Genomic DNA, 19,480 nt, shown 5'->3' on the forward strand with positions numbered 1-19,480 from the left:
CCTTAGCAGTGAGACCCCTGGTAAGGCCACAGGACACGCCCCACTGTGGTAGGAGTGTGAGGCAGGAGGACGGACTTCAGACTTGTTCCTGAGACCCGGGTTCCCGAGCTCCCTGTGGTCAGGATAGAGGCAGCTTCTGTGGAGGCTCACTGGCCACAGGAAGTCACCTCCCAACTGGTCCTTGGGTAAACACTGTTGATGGAACATTGTCTGTCACATTAAAACTGAACGAACGGAGCCTCCAGAGTCACAGAATGTACAACTGAAAGGCGGCGTTTCAGGGAGGGGAGGGGCATAAGGGCTTGAGTCCAGCAGAGGGCACGCTTAGTACACTGATGGGGCTCTGAGAGATGTCAGATCTTTACCTTGCCACTTGCTTGTGCTATCAGCCCCCCCTTTCATATGGAAGTCCTGACTATTCACTCTGACAGCAGGACCTGTGTCCTCATTTCTCCTATCCACCCAGCTCAGCCCTAGACAACCATCGCAGTCCTCCCAAGCTGGGATGTCGCTCACGTGTGTCGCTCATGTGTGGAAAGCAGAAAGCCTCTCCCCCCAGCTTGTTCATCCCACTGGGCCCTACAGGGGCCCACGTGTCTCCTCACTAGGACCAGCTCTGGGGATGAGGTTGGCTCCTGAAGAGAGCACCACACCCCTCCTGTTCCCCAGGAGCTCTTGCTGCTTCTCAACAGGATGCCCTGGGCCTTGTTGGGATCCGGCTGGGCCTTGGAGTAAACGGAACTCGTTGGTTTAGTAACCAGAGGACTTTACAGAATGACCAGCCCTTTTGTCTGTGCCCAGCGAGCAATGTATAATGAGACGAGGCAGCAAATTGTGAGCTAATATGAAGAGAATGTGGCTGAGATTTCCTCATCTTTGCCCTCTCTTTACCCTCTGACCAATGCTTTGTCCAAATTATATTAATTAAAATACATAAACATTGAGAATCCCAGCCCTGCAGCTGCAGCTCATGTCTCCAGTGACCACGTTTATAGGGTGACAGAATAACATCATCTCATGGCCTATGTTATGTTCCTTGAGCCTAAATACCTCAATGAATGCACGCATGCATGCACAGACATGGACATACATGTAAATGCACACACACATACACATGGACACACATGCACATACACATGGGCACACATACACGTGGACGCAAAAATGGACACACATAGACACACATGCTCATGCATACACACATACACACAGACACATGTACACGCATGCACACACACACGGACAGACACACAAACACATGCATACACAGACACACACATACTCACACATGCACACACACATACACACATGCACACACACAACACATGCACATGGACACACATGTGGACACATACACACATATGAACACACACAGCATCAGGGTCAGGTGGAAAGAAAGAATGTATGTTTGGAAGTAGAAACTGCACTGAATGAGAACTGAAATTTGATCCTCCAGCTTTTCTCTCCTATTCAAAGGCTTGCAAGACCTTGCAGGCTCCTGGGGGGGGGGGGGGAGGGGACGACTCAGAGTCCACAGAACCCAGTAAATGTCTGAGAACCCAGAGAAGAGGACTGTAAATCCACTATCAGTCAGTTTCCCATGACCATCACAAAGCATTTGGCCTTGCGGAGGAGGGGACTTGAGCTCACAATTCTACATGTCAGAAGTACGGCATTACACACGCACATACGGCAAATAGTTACCCAGCTGAAAGAAAGTGGCTGTAAAAGGTGAGGCATGAAATGCAAGGGAGTCAGAAGTCTGGCATGCTCTTTCTAATAAAACACCACTCTGAAGGGAACCGAGCAGGAGCTGAGAAAACCACACTAACTCCGAGATGGGCTGGCTGGTGACCTGGTGACCCACTTATGACATCCCTTTATTTGCTGTGCGTAAGCATGGGAGAGCATGTGCTACAGCATGTATGTAGAGGTCAGAGGACAACTTGTGGAAGTCGGGCTTCTCCTTGCACCGGGTGGATTCCCAAGATTAAAAGTGGGTCATCGGGCTTGGCAGCAAGCACCCTTTACCTACTGAGCCAGCTTGCTGGCTTCCATCAGTTTGATTTTTTTTTAATCTACTATGAATATGGCTGCACCAGAGGATGTGCCATACCTCCAAACCATCCCGCCCCACCCCCCATGACTACAAGGGACACAGGGAATGGGGAAAGGTGTCTACTGACTGTCTTGCTGATGATTGTGTTTCTAAAGGTTGGATTGTCCAGAGGCAGTGGGACTGGAGTAGCGATGAGGAAGATTGTGAGGGTGAGTAACTAATCGGGGTGGAACCTTATAGGAAAGGTTTCCTGCGAGGTTAGGGGATTTTGTGTGCTGCCCCAGGGAGAGAGTAAACAGGCAGGGAACAAAACCCAACAGCAGAGACACAGGCCTTCTTATCTTAAAGGTGCAAGCATCGGTGCTCACTGTCACAGGGAGTGCCCACTGTCCTCCTCCAGTTGAAAATAGCCCTATTCACAAGCCCTGCGAGGTCTCTTTGATTGCAGGCTGATGTGGAGCCCAAGAGCAAGCTGTTTGAATTCGGTTTGGAGATGCAGATCTCATGCTCCTGCGCCATCAAGGCCTCAGAATCTCAGCCATTTTCTGTCCTGTCCTTTTTGTGTAACACCTGCTTTTACGGACGCCCCCCCCCCCCCCCCCCGCTGGGGGAGGAGGATGAGTTTAAAAGAGGCCACTGGGAGGGCAGTGCATAGTCCTGGGTCCTGGTGAGAAGGGGTGAGTCCTTTCAGTGGCTTCTCACCTCCACTCTAACCCCGTTTCCCGTACTGTGAGACTGGAAGCCAACCAGAAGCTATTTCCATCAGGGACTCTTACATCCAAAGGCCCCCTTGAGCCTCTCTGAAGCAGGGCAGCAGCAGTAACAGAGCCCATATAGGCGGAGACAGCACACACAGCCTCTCCACCTGTCCCTTGGCCCTGAACCTGGGGATCCACAGGCTCAGCGTAGAACCTCTGTCTACAAGGTCCTTGCCCAATCCAGTTCTACCGCTTCATTCGGACACCGTCCCCATCTCCTAACCTTGTCCCCGGTCCCCAGACCTCCAGTTACCTTCCTGGCAGAGTGTAAAAACTGCCCGGCACTCATCCATTTTCTGGAAGATAAAGAACTAGGGGAGTTTGGCCCCGCTGCCAGCTCAACCTGTCAACTTGAGTTTGTCCTGTTAGCAATGAAATTGTTGTGAAGTCCCAATGTCTCCCGGGCCCCTTGGGTCATCACGGGCCCAAAATATTTATCAACACGTGTGCCAGTTGTCACTCTCTTGCACAAAACAGACACAACTCCTGGGCCCCTGGCAGGTACACTTGTGTGTAAAGGCCACCGGCAGTTGAATAGTTAGGGAGGTAGCCATACCCTCTCAATCTCTCCTCCAATCTCCCCACAAAGGAGAATTATGGGAGTGAGGCTGAGAAGGAGAGAGAAATCCGGCAGCAATCCCAGAAGAGGAGACAGAAGCATGAGGCAGCATACAAAGAAGGGGGTCACCGCCGAGCAGAAAATGTCATGGAGACTGTGGCAGCCTCTAGGAACACTAGGGGAAGACTGGCCCTGACTCTCAGCATACGGTAGAAAAAGATGTCCAGAGCCTGTCCTTAGTGTGCAGGGAAGGACACGAAGACTCTTTAGACAGGAGCAGGGGTGGGGAACGGAGGTTGGGGGAGGCGCTGCACACTTGCAGAAGGGCAGCAGAAGCTCAGACCCTCACCCCAGACATTAACTACCTCCTCCTTTCCCCAAGGCTACTCCATCTCCGTCACCGCCCTAGTGCACGCTGAAACATGCTGGTCTGACACCCCAGAGGAGGAGGAGAAGGCAGAAGCAGCCGTTAGTACGTGGCTCAACTTGTTAGCAGAATCTCTTCACATTTCCTATCAGCTCTCTGCGACGCATTTCCACACCCCCTCCCCCTTTCCCACACGTCAGGGCTTTCCTGTACACTTGTAACCCTCCTACTTTAGAGCACGTTAAACATCTCTGCTCTCCAGCTTCTTCCTCAGCCCAGCCTCAGTTTCCCTGTCGCGCCTGCTCTCGACCAGCAAGAACGACGCGACCACCAGTCCTTCTAACAGTTTATTCAGTCCTGATTCTTCTTGTTTATATCTCCCCCGAACCCTGGGCCTCTCACTCCTTTTATACTCTCTCTCATCCACGCACCGCAGGCCATGCCCCCTCGCCAGTCACGAGGCTTCAGCTAATCAGGGCAGCAGGGGCAAATCTCCACCAAATTGGATTCACCTGTATCCTGGTACACCTGCGCAGCACTCAAGATGTTTGTGTCTTATATGAGGAAGTCAGGTGCAAGTCATATGACTTAGCAGCAGTCCCTGGCGCCTTTGGGACTGCCGCCACACCCGCTCCCCACAATTCCCCCTTTTTTCTTTTTTGGCAGAGAGAATGTCTGTAGATAGCCCCTCGCAACCATGCCCCTTACCTGTCTTTGGGAGACAAACAGCATTGGTTTGATCCCTGTCTTAGGTTGGTGACATGCCCAGGGAGTCTTATCACTGACTACCTCTCAATCATGCCAAGCCACTCCTGGGGAGATTGTGTTTTGCTTGCGGCAGGTGCATCAAAAGGCCAGGATGTTAATTAACTTATGGCCAGATCTTAATTGCTGCAAGCAAGCCTCATGGGTGAAGGTAGAGGTCTGATCCCCAGTGTGCAAGCATAGGGGCCCTACACAAAACCATCCCTTAGGCTCATCACCCAGAGAGGTCTTGGCCAGCTCCCGTGTCGTTTTTCCTAGGGGAAGGGAACTAGGACACTGAACCTTCATGCAATCAGACGTGCCTTCCACAGGATGCCAACAGCAAGCTATCCTCTGTGCAGTGCTTAGCCTCGCACTCCACGGCATAACACAGCATAATTTCTTTTAGAGCGGCAAACCGAATCTGAGGAGATTGTCCCGCCTCCACTGCAGCAAAAGCCTACGCTACCATGGCGAAAGTGCGGGCCGCACACTCTGCACCTAACACATGTGCCAAACACAAAAAACACACACACTATAACAAGCATACATCCCAGGGCTCTCATCCCCGCTCATCTTCCCTGAAGCAAGGGATAGATGGCCAGCGGGGCTATCTCTTTAAGGGGAATTCAGGGATCAAAAAGCGTGGAAAAATTTGAATGTCATGTCGAGCTGGTATCGGCTTCTGGAATACCGAAAGGATCTCTCATCTCGGCTCCATCCTTTGTGCTTGTGGGATCATCCACCACATCCACAGGGGCAACTGGATCAGGAGCCTCATTCTTGCAGCGTCTCACCAATCTCTCCAGCACCCAAAGAGGTTCCGTCTGGTCCTGTGGAAACACACAAACAGACCCTCTCGCCCACATCAACACCTGATCTGGTCGATCCCCAGTGGAGATGGACACAATACCTCGTGGTGATGAGACCATAACCTCAATCACCTGTGTGTTCATCTGGGGAGTCAATATGAAAGTCAAGTTTTCACTAGCTTCCCCTCTGTTGGGCAATGATTTCCGTGCCCTTCTGGCAATCTGATTCACCTGCTTAAACACCTGCACTGGATATCCTGTCTGTTGTTGTGCAAATCGACCTTGATCAAGCAACATATCTCTATCCCATGCAAATTCAGCTTGATCAGTGAAAATAGGACATCCCAGCAAGGAGAATCTATCCTCTTTCCAGACCTCCGGACAGAAGGTCTGCCCATAGATGGCTGACGAGGAGGCATAAGGAGGAGGCGCAGAAGCTAATTCACCTCCTCCTCTGCCTCGACTCTGTTGTCCTGTCCTTTCTGTCCACCTGATAACACTGTGTCTCCTTTCTTTTTCCTTTTTCTTTTTAAGCCCTTTTCCTCTTCCGACATACTTTCTTGTTGCTCTGTAAGGATTTTCTGACCTGTCTTGACTGCCTCTACACACAGTTTCAAACAGTAACAGAGTCCATATATCAGAACAAACAAGACCAAAACTATCAGACCTACCCACAAAGGGTCAATGGGAGAAAAAAAGCATAACTACACAGCGAGGATCTATTGATCACTACACTGAGGTTATCATAGTTCCTTAACTTGTCCCCAAACCGGGAACCTTAACTTGTCCCAAAGCCAGGAACCTTTCATTACCTTGTGCCTGCTTCCTGGCAACTTTATATTCCCCTCTATTTTATCCGAGGTCCTTCCCAAACTCCTGGGTTACTTTGTGCCTACTTCCTGGCAACTTTATGCTCACCTCTATTTTATCCGAGGTCCTTCCCAAACTCCTGGGGTCGCAAGTTTCACTCACCGTGAACTTACCCTGCCGGCAACCACTGACTGCTGAAAGTTCTGAACTCGGTGGGGGAGTCGGTTCCCCGTACGGGCCACCAATTGTTGCGTCTGCTCTCGACCAGCAAGAACGACGCGACCACCAGTCCTTCTAACAGCAGTTTATTCAGTCCTGATTCTTCTTGTTTATATCTCCCCCGAACCCTGGGCCTCTCACTCCTTTTATACTCTCTCTCATCCACGCACCGCAGGCCACGCCCCCTCGCCAGTCACGAGGCTTCAGCTAATCAGGGCAGCAGGGGCAAATCTCCACCAAATTGGATTCACCTGTATCCTGGTACACCTGCGCAGCACTCAAGATGTTTGTGTCTTATATGAGGAAGTCAGGTGCAAGTCATATGACTTAGCTGCAGTCCCTGGCGCCTTTGGGACTGCCGCCACAACCGCTCTCCACATTTCCCCTTTTTTAGTTTGGTGGCATCGTAGATAGAACCTCAAGCCTCATTCACACCTGCATTCAGTCCCTGAGTGCCTGAAAGTCACAGGATAGACAAGGTGGGCCCAGAAAGAGAAACTTGATCCAGGCAGCTAGCCTCGGGTATCTCAAGGGTCTCAGGATACACCATAGAGCAGGAAAGGGTCATGGGGAGGGAAGGCAGGCCACAATGCCACTCTCCTACGGAGACTTCTGATGAGAGAACCCCACTGGACCTAGTGTGGGTGGGATTCAGCCTGCCTCACCCACCACCCAAGGGGCATCCTCTCCTCAGATTCCCATTTACTGTGTTTCAGGTTCCCAGGATGATGCCAGCAAGGAGGATGAACCTGTAGCCACCAAGATGGCGGAAGCGGCTGCTCTCTGATCGCTTCCCCTTCCAGCAACGGGCTCCTCTCACAGTTCACATTTAGAATTTTTGCACATTTGCAACTTTTTACTGTTACGAATATTGTGTTTTTACGTAGTTCAGATTTAGATATTTTGGCACGTTTGCAACTTTTTACCATTATACTCTGTTTCTAACGTTCACTATTTAAGATTGTAAATAGGTTTCTCCTACATTGGTACATATTGTATAGTAAAAGAAAATTGACTCTCCCGCCAGTCTGGAGTAAGACCTTTTCCTGTAACGTAAGCACTTCTAGAAGAAACCCCTAAAGAGGAGTTGATTTTCGACATACTTACCCACAGCCACTCCCTCAACCCGGGCCCTGTGTCATAACCGCCCAGTGGGCACTTGTCACCTGTCTCATGTCGCTGTTGCTCTAGACACTTTGGTGACAGGAGTCAGTTTGTCCCTCCTTCTGGAAGGCGTCACGGCAGCAGTATGACCCAAGGTTGTCCGTGATCACTCAGATGTCAGCCCTTCACACCTCCGAGCCAGCATGCTGGTATAGAGTCCACACTCCCTGTGCCCTCCCTGAGGCTCGTCAGTGCGCTGCTCCGTTTCCATCGGGAAGGCTCTACTTCCGCTCTCTCCCCTGTTCTGTTACCATCGTGGAAGCCCGGCTTATTCCTTTGCCCTGGAGTCCAGGGTCTCCCAAGAATACACTGTGATCCGGCAGCTCCAGTCAGCACCCAGTGTGTCCTAGAAACATAGATTGTCAGCAATGACTGCCACCCTTAGGAAACATGTGGAAAAATAAAATAATTATTAGTGAAGTTACGTTGAAATGTTTTTACTATCAGCTCTTTTGTAGAAAATCTTAGTAAACAATTTAAAGTTCAGAAAGGCACATTATTTTTGGTTTTGTTTTTTTGATTTTTCGAGACAGGGTTTCTCTGTGTAGCCCTGGCTGTCCTGGAACTCACTCTGTAGACCAGGCTGGCCTCAAACTCAGAAATCCACCTGCCTCTGCCTCCCAAGTGCTGGGATTAAAGGCGTGCGCCACCACCGCCCGGCTAGAAAGGCACACTCTTATTGGTTAAGCTAGGGACCCTTTATGGTCAGCGAACAAGAACAATGACAGCACGGGCTGAGGCAACTCTCACTGAGGCTGGACTGGGGGTGACTGATTTCTTATACACATTTTTGCACCCAGCTTTCTGATGGGATTTATTAACTGCAGATGATTGGATATGCATTCTGAGGATATAAAATAAATATGACTGATTTTTATGTAAAAGTTTAAATCTGTGATTCTTTTTAAGATTCTTCCAAGATTACTTTTAAAGATAAATAATAATTACTCCTGTCTTTGTAACGGCCAATGCCTGCCTGCCAAGAGGAGACACTGGCTGAGGAAGGGAAGTACCTTGCTTGCTGACACTTGGTTAGTCTGTAACAAGTTGCTTAGTTACGAATGTACATAAACAATGAACGTGGGTTCTTAGAAATAATTTGTTTTCTTTACCTGTGCTACATAATGTTATTTCTTATAAAGGTGTTGGGGAACACACCCCTCCCATGCTGAGGTTCTCAGATCCCCAATTTACTTCCCAAATAAAAGTGTGAAACTAAGAGTGTGTTCGGAGGGAGAACATGCATGTAGCATGCGCTGTCTCTGTACCTTTAAACTGTATTTGAGAGTGTAAGAGAGTTACTGTCAATGCGTCAATGCATAGGATTTTATTTCTAACTTAAATAACGTTTTCCAATTAAGTCCTGCTGATTACCCATAAAATGTTCTGGCAGTTTAAGCAGACCACTGAGAACAGCAAGCCACAGAGATTCAAGGCAATACCTGCGAGAATTTCCTCTAGGTTGTTTTCTCAGTACACAGGCAGAGATTCCAGTTAGCATACTTCCTAGATGTCCAATGTGACCATACTGGGAAGAGGAACCAAAAACAACCATTAATCCTCTAACCCCAGAGCATCTTCAGGACTGCGGCGTGGGGTTTCCAGTTAAAACAGTTACACAGTCCTGACCTAGGCACGTCAAGACCATTGACCAACCGACCCATCATTGTCCTGGCTGCAGCCTGTCCTGCCAGAAAAGTCCCAGTACTCAGACAGCAAGGAGCTGGCTTCTCGGGAGCGAGGGCAAGTTCCTACCCTGGCTCCCGTCAGGCCTTTCCACTCCCTAGTGTTAGATTTCTGGAGAAATTACAACTCTTCGGCATTTATTGTTTCATAAATGTCTCTCTTCAGAATAGCTCAGCAGTTCAGGGTGCTAACTGCTCTTACAGGGGATCTGGAGTCGGTTCCCCAGCGTGCACGCCAGGAGGCTTCACAGCTGCCTTAACCCCAGCTGAATGGGACACAAAGCCCCCTTCAGACTTCTGTAGGCAAAATATCAGTGTGTACAAATTCTCTCTCTCTCTCTCTCTCTCACACACACACTTTTTTGTTTGTTTTTGTTTTTTCGAGACGGTTTCTCTGTATAGCCCTGGCTGTCCTGGAACTCACTCGGTAGACCAGACTGGCCTCGAACTCAGAAATCCACCTGCTTCTGCCTCCCAAGTGCTGGGATCACAGGTGTGTACACATTTTTGTACACATGCTGGGATTAAAGGCGTGCGCCACCACCAGGCAGCTGAAACTCATTTCTTATAGCCCCCAGGCCCACTTGCCCAGGGGTCACAGGGCCCACAGTGAGCTTTCACAGGAAGTCACTAACTGAGACAGCACAGTATCTCTACAGACTTGCCTACAGGCCACTCCTAGGAGGCTTTTTTTTTTTTTTAATTAAGAATCTCTCTTCCCAGAAATGTCTAGGTTTGAGAAGCTGACAAAAGCCAACTAGCCACAGTATCTTCCCTCAGAGAGACTTGTGTAAACGTGGCTCTGACTGCTCTGTTCACAACAGGACAGAAATGGAAGCAGCCCAGATGTCCACCAGCAGATGAATGGATAGCAAAATGCACAGTACATGTGCACAATAGAATTTTATTCAGTGGTTTGAAAGAAAGAGCCGGGCATGGTGGTGCATGTCTTTAATCCCAGCACTTGGGAGGCAGAGGCAGGCAGATTTCTGAGTTCAAGGCCAGCCTGGTCTACAAAGTGAGTTCTAGGACAGCCAGGGCTACACAGAGAAACCCTGTCTCAAAAAAAAAAAAGAAAGAAAGAAAGAAAGAAAGATAGAAAGGGAAAAAGGAAAAAAACTTTCAACTGCTACATCCAGCCCAGTAGTGCCAAGCGCAACAGGCCCTGAAAACCTGGCCGCTGTCCTGAGGTGAAAAGTTCACAGAAACTTTGTCTCCTGGAATCATGGCATCCTGTATAAAGAATGCTCCAATGTCCTTGCTTTTGTTGGTAAACGGATCTGTGTGCTTTCCCTTAATATTGCTTTATTACAAGTGCTCCTAAGGATTGATATTTTGACATATAGCTAAGTTAGATTCTAGGCAGTCCTTGATCCAACCTTGGGCATGAAGAGCTAAGTCACTGCCCTACCCAGAAATTTACCATTATCTAGGAAGAAGGAAGTTTGTGACCTAAAGAGGAACCAGAGTAGATACTTAGAACTATAGGTATGAGTTACACCCATACACAAACAAATATTTACAATGGCCTAGGGGGAACGTGGACTATACAATAGACTAGAGTAGGAACTATGTCAAGGGCACAAAGCCCTTGCCCCTGGCTTCTAAGATTAAATGGACCTTAGGTTGAGCTGTTTTTGATCCCAGTTGTTAACTTTGAGTTTTACCCCAGTTGGTTCCTGCCAGTTCTTCTGTGTTTGCATTCCTCTGTTTTGTGAAAGAATCCAGTAACCTCTTCGTACCTTTGCGGTGTGTCACCCAACTTCCCTATTTTCTTCTGTATAAAAAGTTTGATGCTTGGTTTGACAAATTACATTCAAATCCACACTCCCTTCTGTTGAGTCTATCTGCCAATTCCCGCTGACTCCTTGCCCACCTGCACCAGAGACTCGTTCTCTGGTGCAGAGAACCAGAGGGTCTGCGGCATGCAAGGAACTGGATAGAACTGGAATTCATTTTCTTCAGCACAGTAACCAAGACTCAAGAGAGCAAGTAGGGTGTCCTCGTGTTCACGTGTGAATCCCAGCTTCTGATTATCACATGTGTGCATGTGTACGGGAGTGTGTAGGGACTGGGAAGCAAGCCAGGTGCCTGTGGTGTGGAAAAAGGTGAAAGTTGAATGGGGAACACTATGAAAGGAACAATATCGTGGAGACTGGGGCCAGGTGGAGGAGGAGGAGAAAGGAGGGGAGGGGAGGAGGGTGATAAGAGGAAGGAGAAGGGAGGGGGGAGGAAGGGAAAGAGGGGAGAAAGGGAGAGGAGGGGCAGGAGGATCAAATAAAACTAAGTATATATATGAACAGACCATGAGGAAATACATGACTGTGTATTGATTTAAAATTTAATTAAATAAATGGGTCTAGAGAGCTAGCTTAGCAGTTGTAAGAACTAGCTGCTCTTGCAAAAGACCAGGTTTCCATTTCCAGCACCCACATGACAGCTCACAACCATGTTACTTCCAGGAGATCTAATGGCCTCTTCTGGCCTCTACCAGCACTGCACACACAATGGGGCACGCACGCACACACACACATATCTTTAAATAATTAAGGAAAAAGAGAACAAAAAGCCAAGTCAATCCTGGGAAGCGTTGGCTTAGTCCAGCCCCAGCTGATCCTCAGCACTCAGCAGTCAGCCATTGTGACTGACTCCGGGAGCAGACATGTCTAGCTCCTGCATCTCCTCCAGGTCTCTCTCCTGTGGCCCAGATTTTGCTACTTTGAAGGTTTTTCTTTACCCCACCCTTTATCCCCCTGGTTTTGAAAGATCCTGACAGAATGTAAAAGGTCACAGAAGCCCTGAAATTGGCAAGATAGATGTCACTGTTAGCAGAACTAGCTTCACTGATTTAGAAAAATAGAGGTGCACAATGCTCTGGCCACTCCTTGAACCTGTGTGTCTGCCAATGTTTTGACCGTTCCTTGAACCCATGTGTGTGCTCAGTGATGAAGCTCATTGCCAGGTGTTGGTGATATTGGTTGCTGAGAAAGAGTCAGAAAATCTCCCCAGCAACCACAGCCCGGCCAATCCTGAGTTGCTACACCTGCACCAGACTCTTTCCTTGTACCCCTCCCATACCCATTTCTTGAGAATAGAAATTGTTTAGATCTGGAAATCCCCTACTCCCCCCTTCTCCTTTCTCCCCTGAGGACCTATAAAAACTGGGACCTCTTTCCCCTCAAGGTCAACTCCTCTACCCCTGCGTGGGATATGAGTCATCCCCAGAGCTCTGGCTTTCCCCGAATAAAGCCTCATGTGGTTTGCATCAAGCTTGGTCTATCGTGAGTTCTTGGGTGTCCACTATTGTCCTGAGGCCTGAGCGAGGGGCTCCTCTCAGAGTCTTTCAGTTTCACCCCTGTCAGAAAACAAGAGAGAAAGGAGCAAGGGGAGGGAGAGATGGAGATCTCTGAGTCTAATTTCTTTCGTCTTGTTTCTTCTCTGAGCATGACCTCTGTCAAACTGTAACCAACCCCCCTGGATGACCAACGACCACCCACCCTGTCTCTCCAGGCCCTAGCGTATATGTACCCTCTGAAAAATTCCCAAAATTCCAAATATCACACAATCTCAGCAAGTATCTGAAGCTGGTAAAACCATGCCTCTGCTAAAGCACGAGGCAAATCATAGTCAGCTGCTGTGGACAGCGGAAGCAGCCCCACATCCCACACCTGAGATTAAACTGAAAGTATATTCTTACAGTATTTCTGTGTAGTTTTTTTTTTTTTTTTTTTTTTTTTTTTTTTTGGTTTTTCGAGACAGGGTTTCTCTTTATAGCCCTGGCTGTCCTGGAACTCACTTTGTAGACCAGGCTGGCCTCCAACTCAGAAATCCGCCTGCCTCTGCCTCCCGAGTGCTGGGATTAAAGGCGTGTGCCATCACGCCCCGCATTTCTGTGTTTTTAAAGAAACCAAAATTCCAGAATTCTCACTATACTTGCCCATGCTACAAGAAACAGAATGGTTGAGGCAGCTTCCAGGACCACAGCCTGAGATCCTGTTGAGGTCAGGTTGTAACCATGAGGTCCAAAGCAGAGGGGCCCCCAAAATGGCAGTGCTAAATGACAATCTGGACTCACCCTGCTCAGGCGAGATGCTGACACAGAAGGATCACTGACTGGCAGATAAACAAAACTCTGCTTCCCACAGAAACCTACTTGTCAGGAAAAGATTTTCTTCCTTTATCCTCTCTGCCTGGGGCAATTACCCAATTACCTCTGGCAAGGGTATTTAGTTACCAATGAAATCAAGCAAGCCTGTAGCAAACAGATCACAGTCCACACACACACACCAGCCTTTTCCTGGTCTCTCTGCCTCCTCTCCACCCACCCTTACCCCTCAGAGACAGCCTTGGCAATTTGATCACCCCTCAACCTTACCCACAGAGCAGTCTAACTAGGTGGTTTGACTGCATCTCAGTGAAAATTACTACCCTAAGTCACTCCATATTGTCCCTGGGAGACTTCGTTTTACCAGCGGCTTTTGATTCCATCTTGAGCTCATAGGATGATTGTGGGCCCTGGGCAGACCCAGAGTCTGCTCCATCTGCCAGACTCCACCTATGCAGCACAAACTGACAAATGCCTAATTCCCAGGAAGCCAACCTATACATTTCTTGGGGAGAGAATTGAAGCCCATGGGTGTGTTAAAATCACATCACGGAAATTAGGCTCGGGAAGTTATTGGACACACCGGACTGAGGAAAGTCTTCCTCACCTGCCCTCAATAAAGCCCTCTTACTGAGATGGCATGGTCACCCATTGTCAGCGACGCTGGCAGACACGGCCTGTGACACAGGTCCAGCCAACCCACCCCCAAGGAGCCCATTAAAGGAGCCAAATTAATAGCAGAAGGTGCCGGCAAGATGGCTCAATGGTTAAGAGCACTGGCTGTACTTAAAGAAGAGCCAGGTTTGAGTACCTACACCCACATAATAAACTACAACTGTCTATAATTCCAGTTCCAGGGGATCTGATACCCTCACCTGCCGTCTGGGAGCACTGAAGAATAGAAAATTACTGGCCTCTTGTGAAAACATGAATTTTTTACCTCGGAGCCCACCCCCTCCCATCTAGAGATTGTAACACTCCTAAACTTTTCACCCCAAAACTCCTCACCCTAAAGTTCGAACCCTCCCAACTAAAAACTGTTCCAAGAACATTTTTGAGATAAAGGCCTCCTGGAACAACCTCAAAATGAACCAGGTACTCCTTAGTTACGTAGGTTCCTTGATAGGACATGACTCCTTAGTTACGTAGATTCCTTTGGCAGAACTCCCTAGTGATGTAAACTTGTACTTTCCCTGCCCAGTTCTCCCCCTTTGAGTTTTACTATATAAGCCTGTAAAAAATTTTTGCTGACCGTCGAGACTCCTCTACCCTGTGCAAAGGTGTATGAATTTCGACCCCAGAGCTCTGGTCTCTGTGCTTTCATGTTGCTGCTTTATTTCGACCCCAGAGCTCTGGTCTGTGTGCTTTCATGTCGCTGCTTTATTAAATCTTGCCTTCTACATTTTATGTATGGTCTCAGTGTCTTCTTGGGTACGCGGCTGTCCCGGGACTTGAGTGTCTGAGTGAGGGTCTCCCCTCGAGGGTCTTTCATTTGGTGCATTGGCCGGGAAACAGCGCGACCACCCAGAGGTCCTAGACCCACTTAGAGGTAAGATTCTTTGTTCTGTTTTGGTCTGATGTCTGTGTTCTGATGTCTGTGTTCTGTTTCTAAGTCTGGTGCGATCGCAGTTTCAGTTTTGCGGACGCTCAGTGAGACCGCGCTCCGAGAGGGAGTGCGGGGTGGATAAGGATAGACGTGTCCAGGTGTCCACCGTCCGTTCGCCCTGGGAGACGTCCCAGGAGGAACAGGGGAGGATCAGGGACGCCTGGTGGACCCCTTTGAAGGCCAAGAGACCATTTGGGGTTGCGAGATCGTGGGTTAGAGTCCCACCTTGTGCCCAGTTGCGAGATCGTGGGTTCGAGTCCCACCTCGCGTTTTGTTGCGAGATCGTGGGTTTGAGTCCCACCTCGCACCTTGTTGCGAGACCGTGGGTTCGAGTCCCACCTCGCGTCTGGTCACGGGATCGTGGGTTCGAGTCCCACCTCGTGCAGAGGGTCTCTATCGGCCGGCCTTGGAGAGGCCATCTGATTCTTCTGGTTTCTTTTTTGTCTTAGTCTCGTGTCCGCTCTTGTTGTGACTACTGTTTTTCTAAAAATGGGACAATCTGTGTTCACTCCCCTTTCTCTGACTCTAGAGCATTGGAAGGAGGTGCGGGTCAGAGCCCACAACCAGTCGGTGGAGGTCAGAAAGGGTCAGTGGCAGACCTTTTGCGCCTCCGAGTGGCCAACGTTTGGAGTAGGCTGGCCACCTAAGGGTGCTTTTGACTTGTCACTAATCGCCGCCGTCAGGCAAATTGTTTTTCAGGAGGAAGGGAGTCGATGTGGAATCCGACCCCGTCAGGAAATAGCGTTTGGCTTGGCTGGTTGTACAAGTCCAGGCGTGGACGAGTGTGCTTAGAGATACTGGTGTCTTCTTTTTCTCTGTTGCTATCTTGTTTTTGTTTGTGGTTTTTGTCATGAGACACAGACACTGTACGTCAGAGGTAAAGTGAGATCCCTCCCTGTCTGTATGTCTGTGTGTCTGTGTGTCTTGTTCACTTGTGTGTCCTCCATTGGACCACCTTCTGATTCTGTTTTGTTTTTGGTTTGTCTGGTTTCAGGTCTGGTCTTGGTCCCAAGGAGTTGACTGATTATCTTGGTTTGGTTTTAGGCCGGTCTCAGGTTCTGGGGCCTTCCCATGGAGACAGGTCCATTTGGGTTGGTCATAGTGACAGTAAGCTTCTCTGGAAATCGCATGTAAGATGCCCTGTATTGGTCTTGCTTGTGTTTGTCATTTCTGTGGTACTGTGATTCTATAGTGGTTGCCTGAAAAACGGTTTCTGTGTGTGTCTTTTTTGTCTCTTTGTGTTCGGACTTGGACTGATGACTGACGACTGTTTTTAAGTTATGCCTTCTGAAATAAGCCTAAAAATCCTGTCAGATCCCTATGCTGACCACTTCCTTTCAGATCAACAGCTGCCCTGCCTCCCACTCCAACTCCAGAGAGCAGCCAGCGGGTCACAGTGGTCCCGTCCATGGACCTGGAGCCTAGGGGGAAAATGAGTTCAAAAATCCGGAGCAAATGAGGAGTGGTCCCTGAGAAGTCAGTGGCCTGAATGTTGTGGCTGCTGAAGCAAAAAGAAGAGGAGGCTGTTCGAGTAGCCGGCCAAGAGCGCTGCAGGTTCCCAGGCAGCTTCTCATTCCCCTGTCCCTCCCATCCCGTCTCTTGTTAACAGAAAAACTGCTTTCACTTTAAGATAAGTGCCGGTTGCAGCCAGCTGTGAGAGCTGCACTCCCGTCTCTGCTCTAAAGTTCCCTCTTCTCAGAAGGTGGCACCACCCTGAGTTGCTGGCAGTGAGTCTGTTCCAAGTTCCAGTGAGGGAGGCATCCGCCCACTTGGGGCTTCTGTCCAAGGTAAGGAGCACCTGTGAGTCTAACTGCCAGGCTCTGATGGGGGTCTCGTCTCTGTGGGACTAAAAAGTGTCCCAACAATCTGACCAAGGTAACAGGAAGTTAAGACAAAGACAGAGACCAGAGTCAGAATCAGAGCTGTGCTGTGAGACAAAAAGATAAGAAAAATGAAATGCTGGCCACAAAAGTCAGGAAAATTAGAAAACTTAGATAGTACCTGGCAACAAAAGAAAGCTTTTGGCTGAAGATCAATGTGTTTAAGAGATAACAAAAGGGGTGCTAATACAGAAGCTGAGTCCTTAAAAGAGTCCGGTGGCCTACCTGTTGAAGCAGCTAAAAAAGAGACTGTGTTTCATACTCCTCCACCGACCAGTGCAAAACAAGCTAAAAAGTTCCTGGGCACTGCGGGCTTTTGCAGATTGTGGATTCCAGGTTTTGCTGAGTTAAAGAGATAAACAGCTCTTCGTAACAATCTTAGATGGCCTTGGATGCTCTTGAGACTGCCCTAATGTTGTCCCCAACTTTGGGACTCCTAGATGTGACTGAGAACAAAGGTATTGCCAAAGAAGTTCTTACTCAGAGATTGGGACCCTGAAAAAGACCTGTGGCATACTTGTAAGAAATTAGACCTGGTGGCTGTAAGATGGCCTGCTTGTCTGCACATAGTGGCTTCTGGTCAAGGACGCAGATAAATTGACTCTGAGACAAAACTTGGCACATGTCCTAGAAAGTGTGGTTCAGCCCCCATGACCGATGGCTGACTAACGCTCTTAAAAGCATTATCCAACTGTTCCCCTGACCGATGGACACATTGTCAGAGCTTTGACTGAACGAGTGACCTTCGCTCCCCCTGCTATCCTCGATCTCACTACTGCCTGAGACTTCACCTACTCATCATTGTGCTGACATTCTGGCAGAAGGAACTCATACTCGAAATGATCTGAAGGATCAGATCAGCCTTGGCCTGAGAGTTTGAGCTGGTACACGGATGGCAGTAGCCTGGAGGTTGAGGGTAAGCGGAAGGCGGGGACAGCAGTGCAGTGGTGGACAGAAAGCAAGTGATCTAGGCCAGCAGCCTCCCTAAAGGGACCTCAGCCCAAAAAGCTAAACTTGTGGCTTTAATACAAGCTCTATATATACAGACCAAGAGAGCTGTTGACATCTGCAGAGAAAGACCTAAGATGCTGTGGCTAAAAGAAATCAGATGGCAAATCTAACCGCCCAGGCATCCTAAAGAGCAATGATCCTGACAGTCTGAAGACTATCAAGTTATAGACAAATTAAGACTGGTAAAAGAAACCCTGTATAAAATAGTAAAAACTGAAAAAAGAAAAACTAGTCCTCTCATGAGAAGACAGACCTGACATCTACTGAAAAATAGACTTTACTGAAAAAATATGTGTATGAATACCTTCTGGTTTTTGTGAACGTTCTCAAGATAGATAAAAGCTTTTCCTTGTAAAAAACTGAGACTACTCAGATAGTCATCAAGAAGATTATTAAAAATTTTCCAAGGTTCGGAGTGCCAAAAGCAATACTGTCAGATAATGGTCCTGCCTTTGTTGCCCAGGTAAGTCAGGGTGTGGCCAAGTATTTAGAGGTCAAATGAAAATTCCATTGTGTGTACAGACCTCAGAGCTCAGGAAAGATAAAAAAGAATAAATAAAACTCTAAAGAGACCTTGACAAAATTAATCCTAGAGACTGGCACAGACTTACTTGGTGCCCCTTCCCCTTGCCCTATTTAAAACTGAGAATACTCCCTCTTGATTCAGTTTTACTCTTTTTGAGATCCTTTATGGGGCTCCTGTGCCCATCACTGTCTTAAATGATGTGTTTAAACCTATGTTGTTATAATAATGATCTGTATACTAAGTTAAAAGGCTTACAGGTGGTGCAGAAAGAAGTCTGGTCACAACTGGCTACAGTGAACGAGCTGGGTACCCCAAGGACATCTTACCAGTTCCAGCCAAAGATCTGATCTACGTACCTTATTCTGTTTCTGTTCCCATGTTAAAGATAGAGTAAATGCAGTATTCTCCACATAGAGATATAGACTTCTGAAATTCTAAGATTAGAATTACTTACAAGAAGAAGTGGGGAATGAAGAATAGAAAATTACTGGCCTCTTGTGAAAACATGAATTTTTTACCTCGGAGCCCACCCCCTCCCATCTAGAGATTGTAACACTCCTAAACTTTTCACCCCAAAACTCCTCACCCTAAAGTTCGAACCCTCCCAACTAAAAACTGTTCCAAGAACATTTTTGAGATAAAGGCCTCCTGGAACAACCTCAAAATGAACCAGGTACTCCTTAGTTACGTAGGTTCCTTGATAGGACATGACTCCTTAGTTACGTAGATTCCTTTGGCAGAACTCCCTAGTGATGTAAACTTGTACTTTCCCTGCCCAGTTCTCCCCCTTTGAGTTTTACTATATAAGCCTGTAAAAAATTTTTGCTGACCGTCGAGACTCCTCTACCCTGTGCAAAGGTGTATGAATTTCGACCCCAGAGCTCTGGTCTCTGTGCTTTCATGTTGCTGCTTTATTTCGACCCCAGAGCTCTGGTCTGTGTGCTTTCATGTCGCTGCTTTATTAAATCTTGCCTTCTACATTTTATGTATGGTCTCAGTGTCTTCTTGGGTACGCGGCTGTCCCGGGACTTGAGTGTCTGAGTGAGGGTCTCCCCTCGAGGGTCTTTCAGCACCAGACATGAACATGGTGCACAGACATGCAGGCAGGCAACCTGCTCACATTTTTTTTTTTGGCTTTTCAAGACAGGGTTTCTCTGTGTAGCCCCGGCTGTCCT

General features: G+C 48.2%; 1 protein-coding gene across 8 annotated transcripts in view; it reads left to right on the plus strand.

Moving 5' to 3' along the window:
• 4930519G04Rik (RIKEN cDNA 4930519G04 gene) overlaps positions 1 to 8,130 on the plus strand; it is a 30,235-nt gene extending 22,105 nt beyond the window's left edge. For 7 of the 8 annotated variants that reach the window (XM_006530441.4, XM_030254774.1, XM_030254773.1 and 4 more), the window contains 2 exons: positions 2,215 to 2,268; positions 3,759 to 4,016. In XM_006530441.4, the coding sequence (XP_006530504.1) occupies positions 2,215 to 2,268; positions 3,759 to 3,964 (260 nt within the window). In that variant the 3' untranslated portion in view covers positions 3,965 to 4,016. Of the gene's footprint in view, positions 1 to 2,214; positions 2,269 to 3,758; positions 4,017 to 7,044 lie in introns of those variants that run through there. The other variant, NM_026263.2, reaches the window with a different exon arrangement.
• The last annotated feature ends 11,350 nt before the right edge of the window (positions 8,131 to 19,480 follow it).

This window comes from Mus musculus, chromosome 5, assembly GCF_000001635.26.
Source record: "Mus musculus strain C57BL/6J chromosome 5, GRCm38.p6 C57BL/6J".
In the NCBI taxonomy this organism is placed as follows: domain Eukaryota; kingdom Metazoa; phylum Chordata; class Mammalia; order Rodentia; family Muridae; genus Mus; species Mus musculus.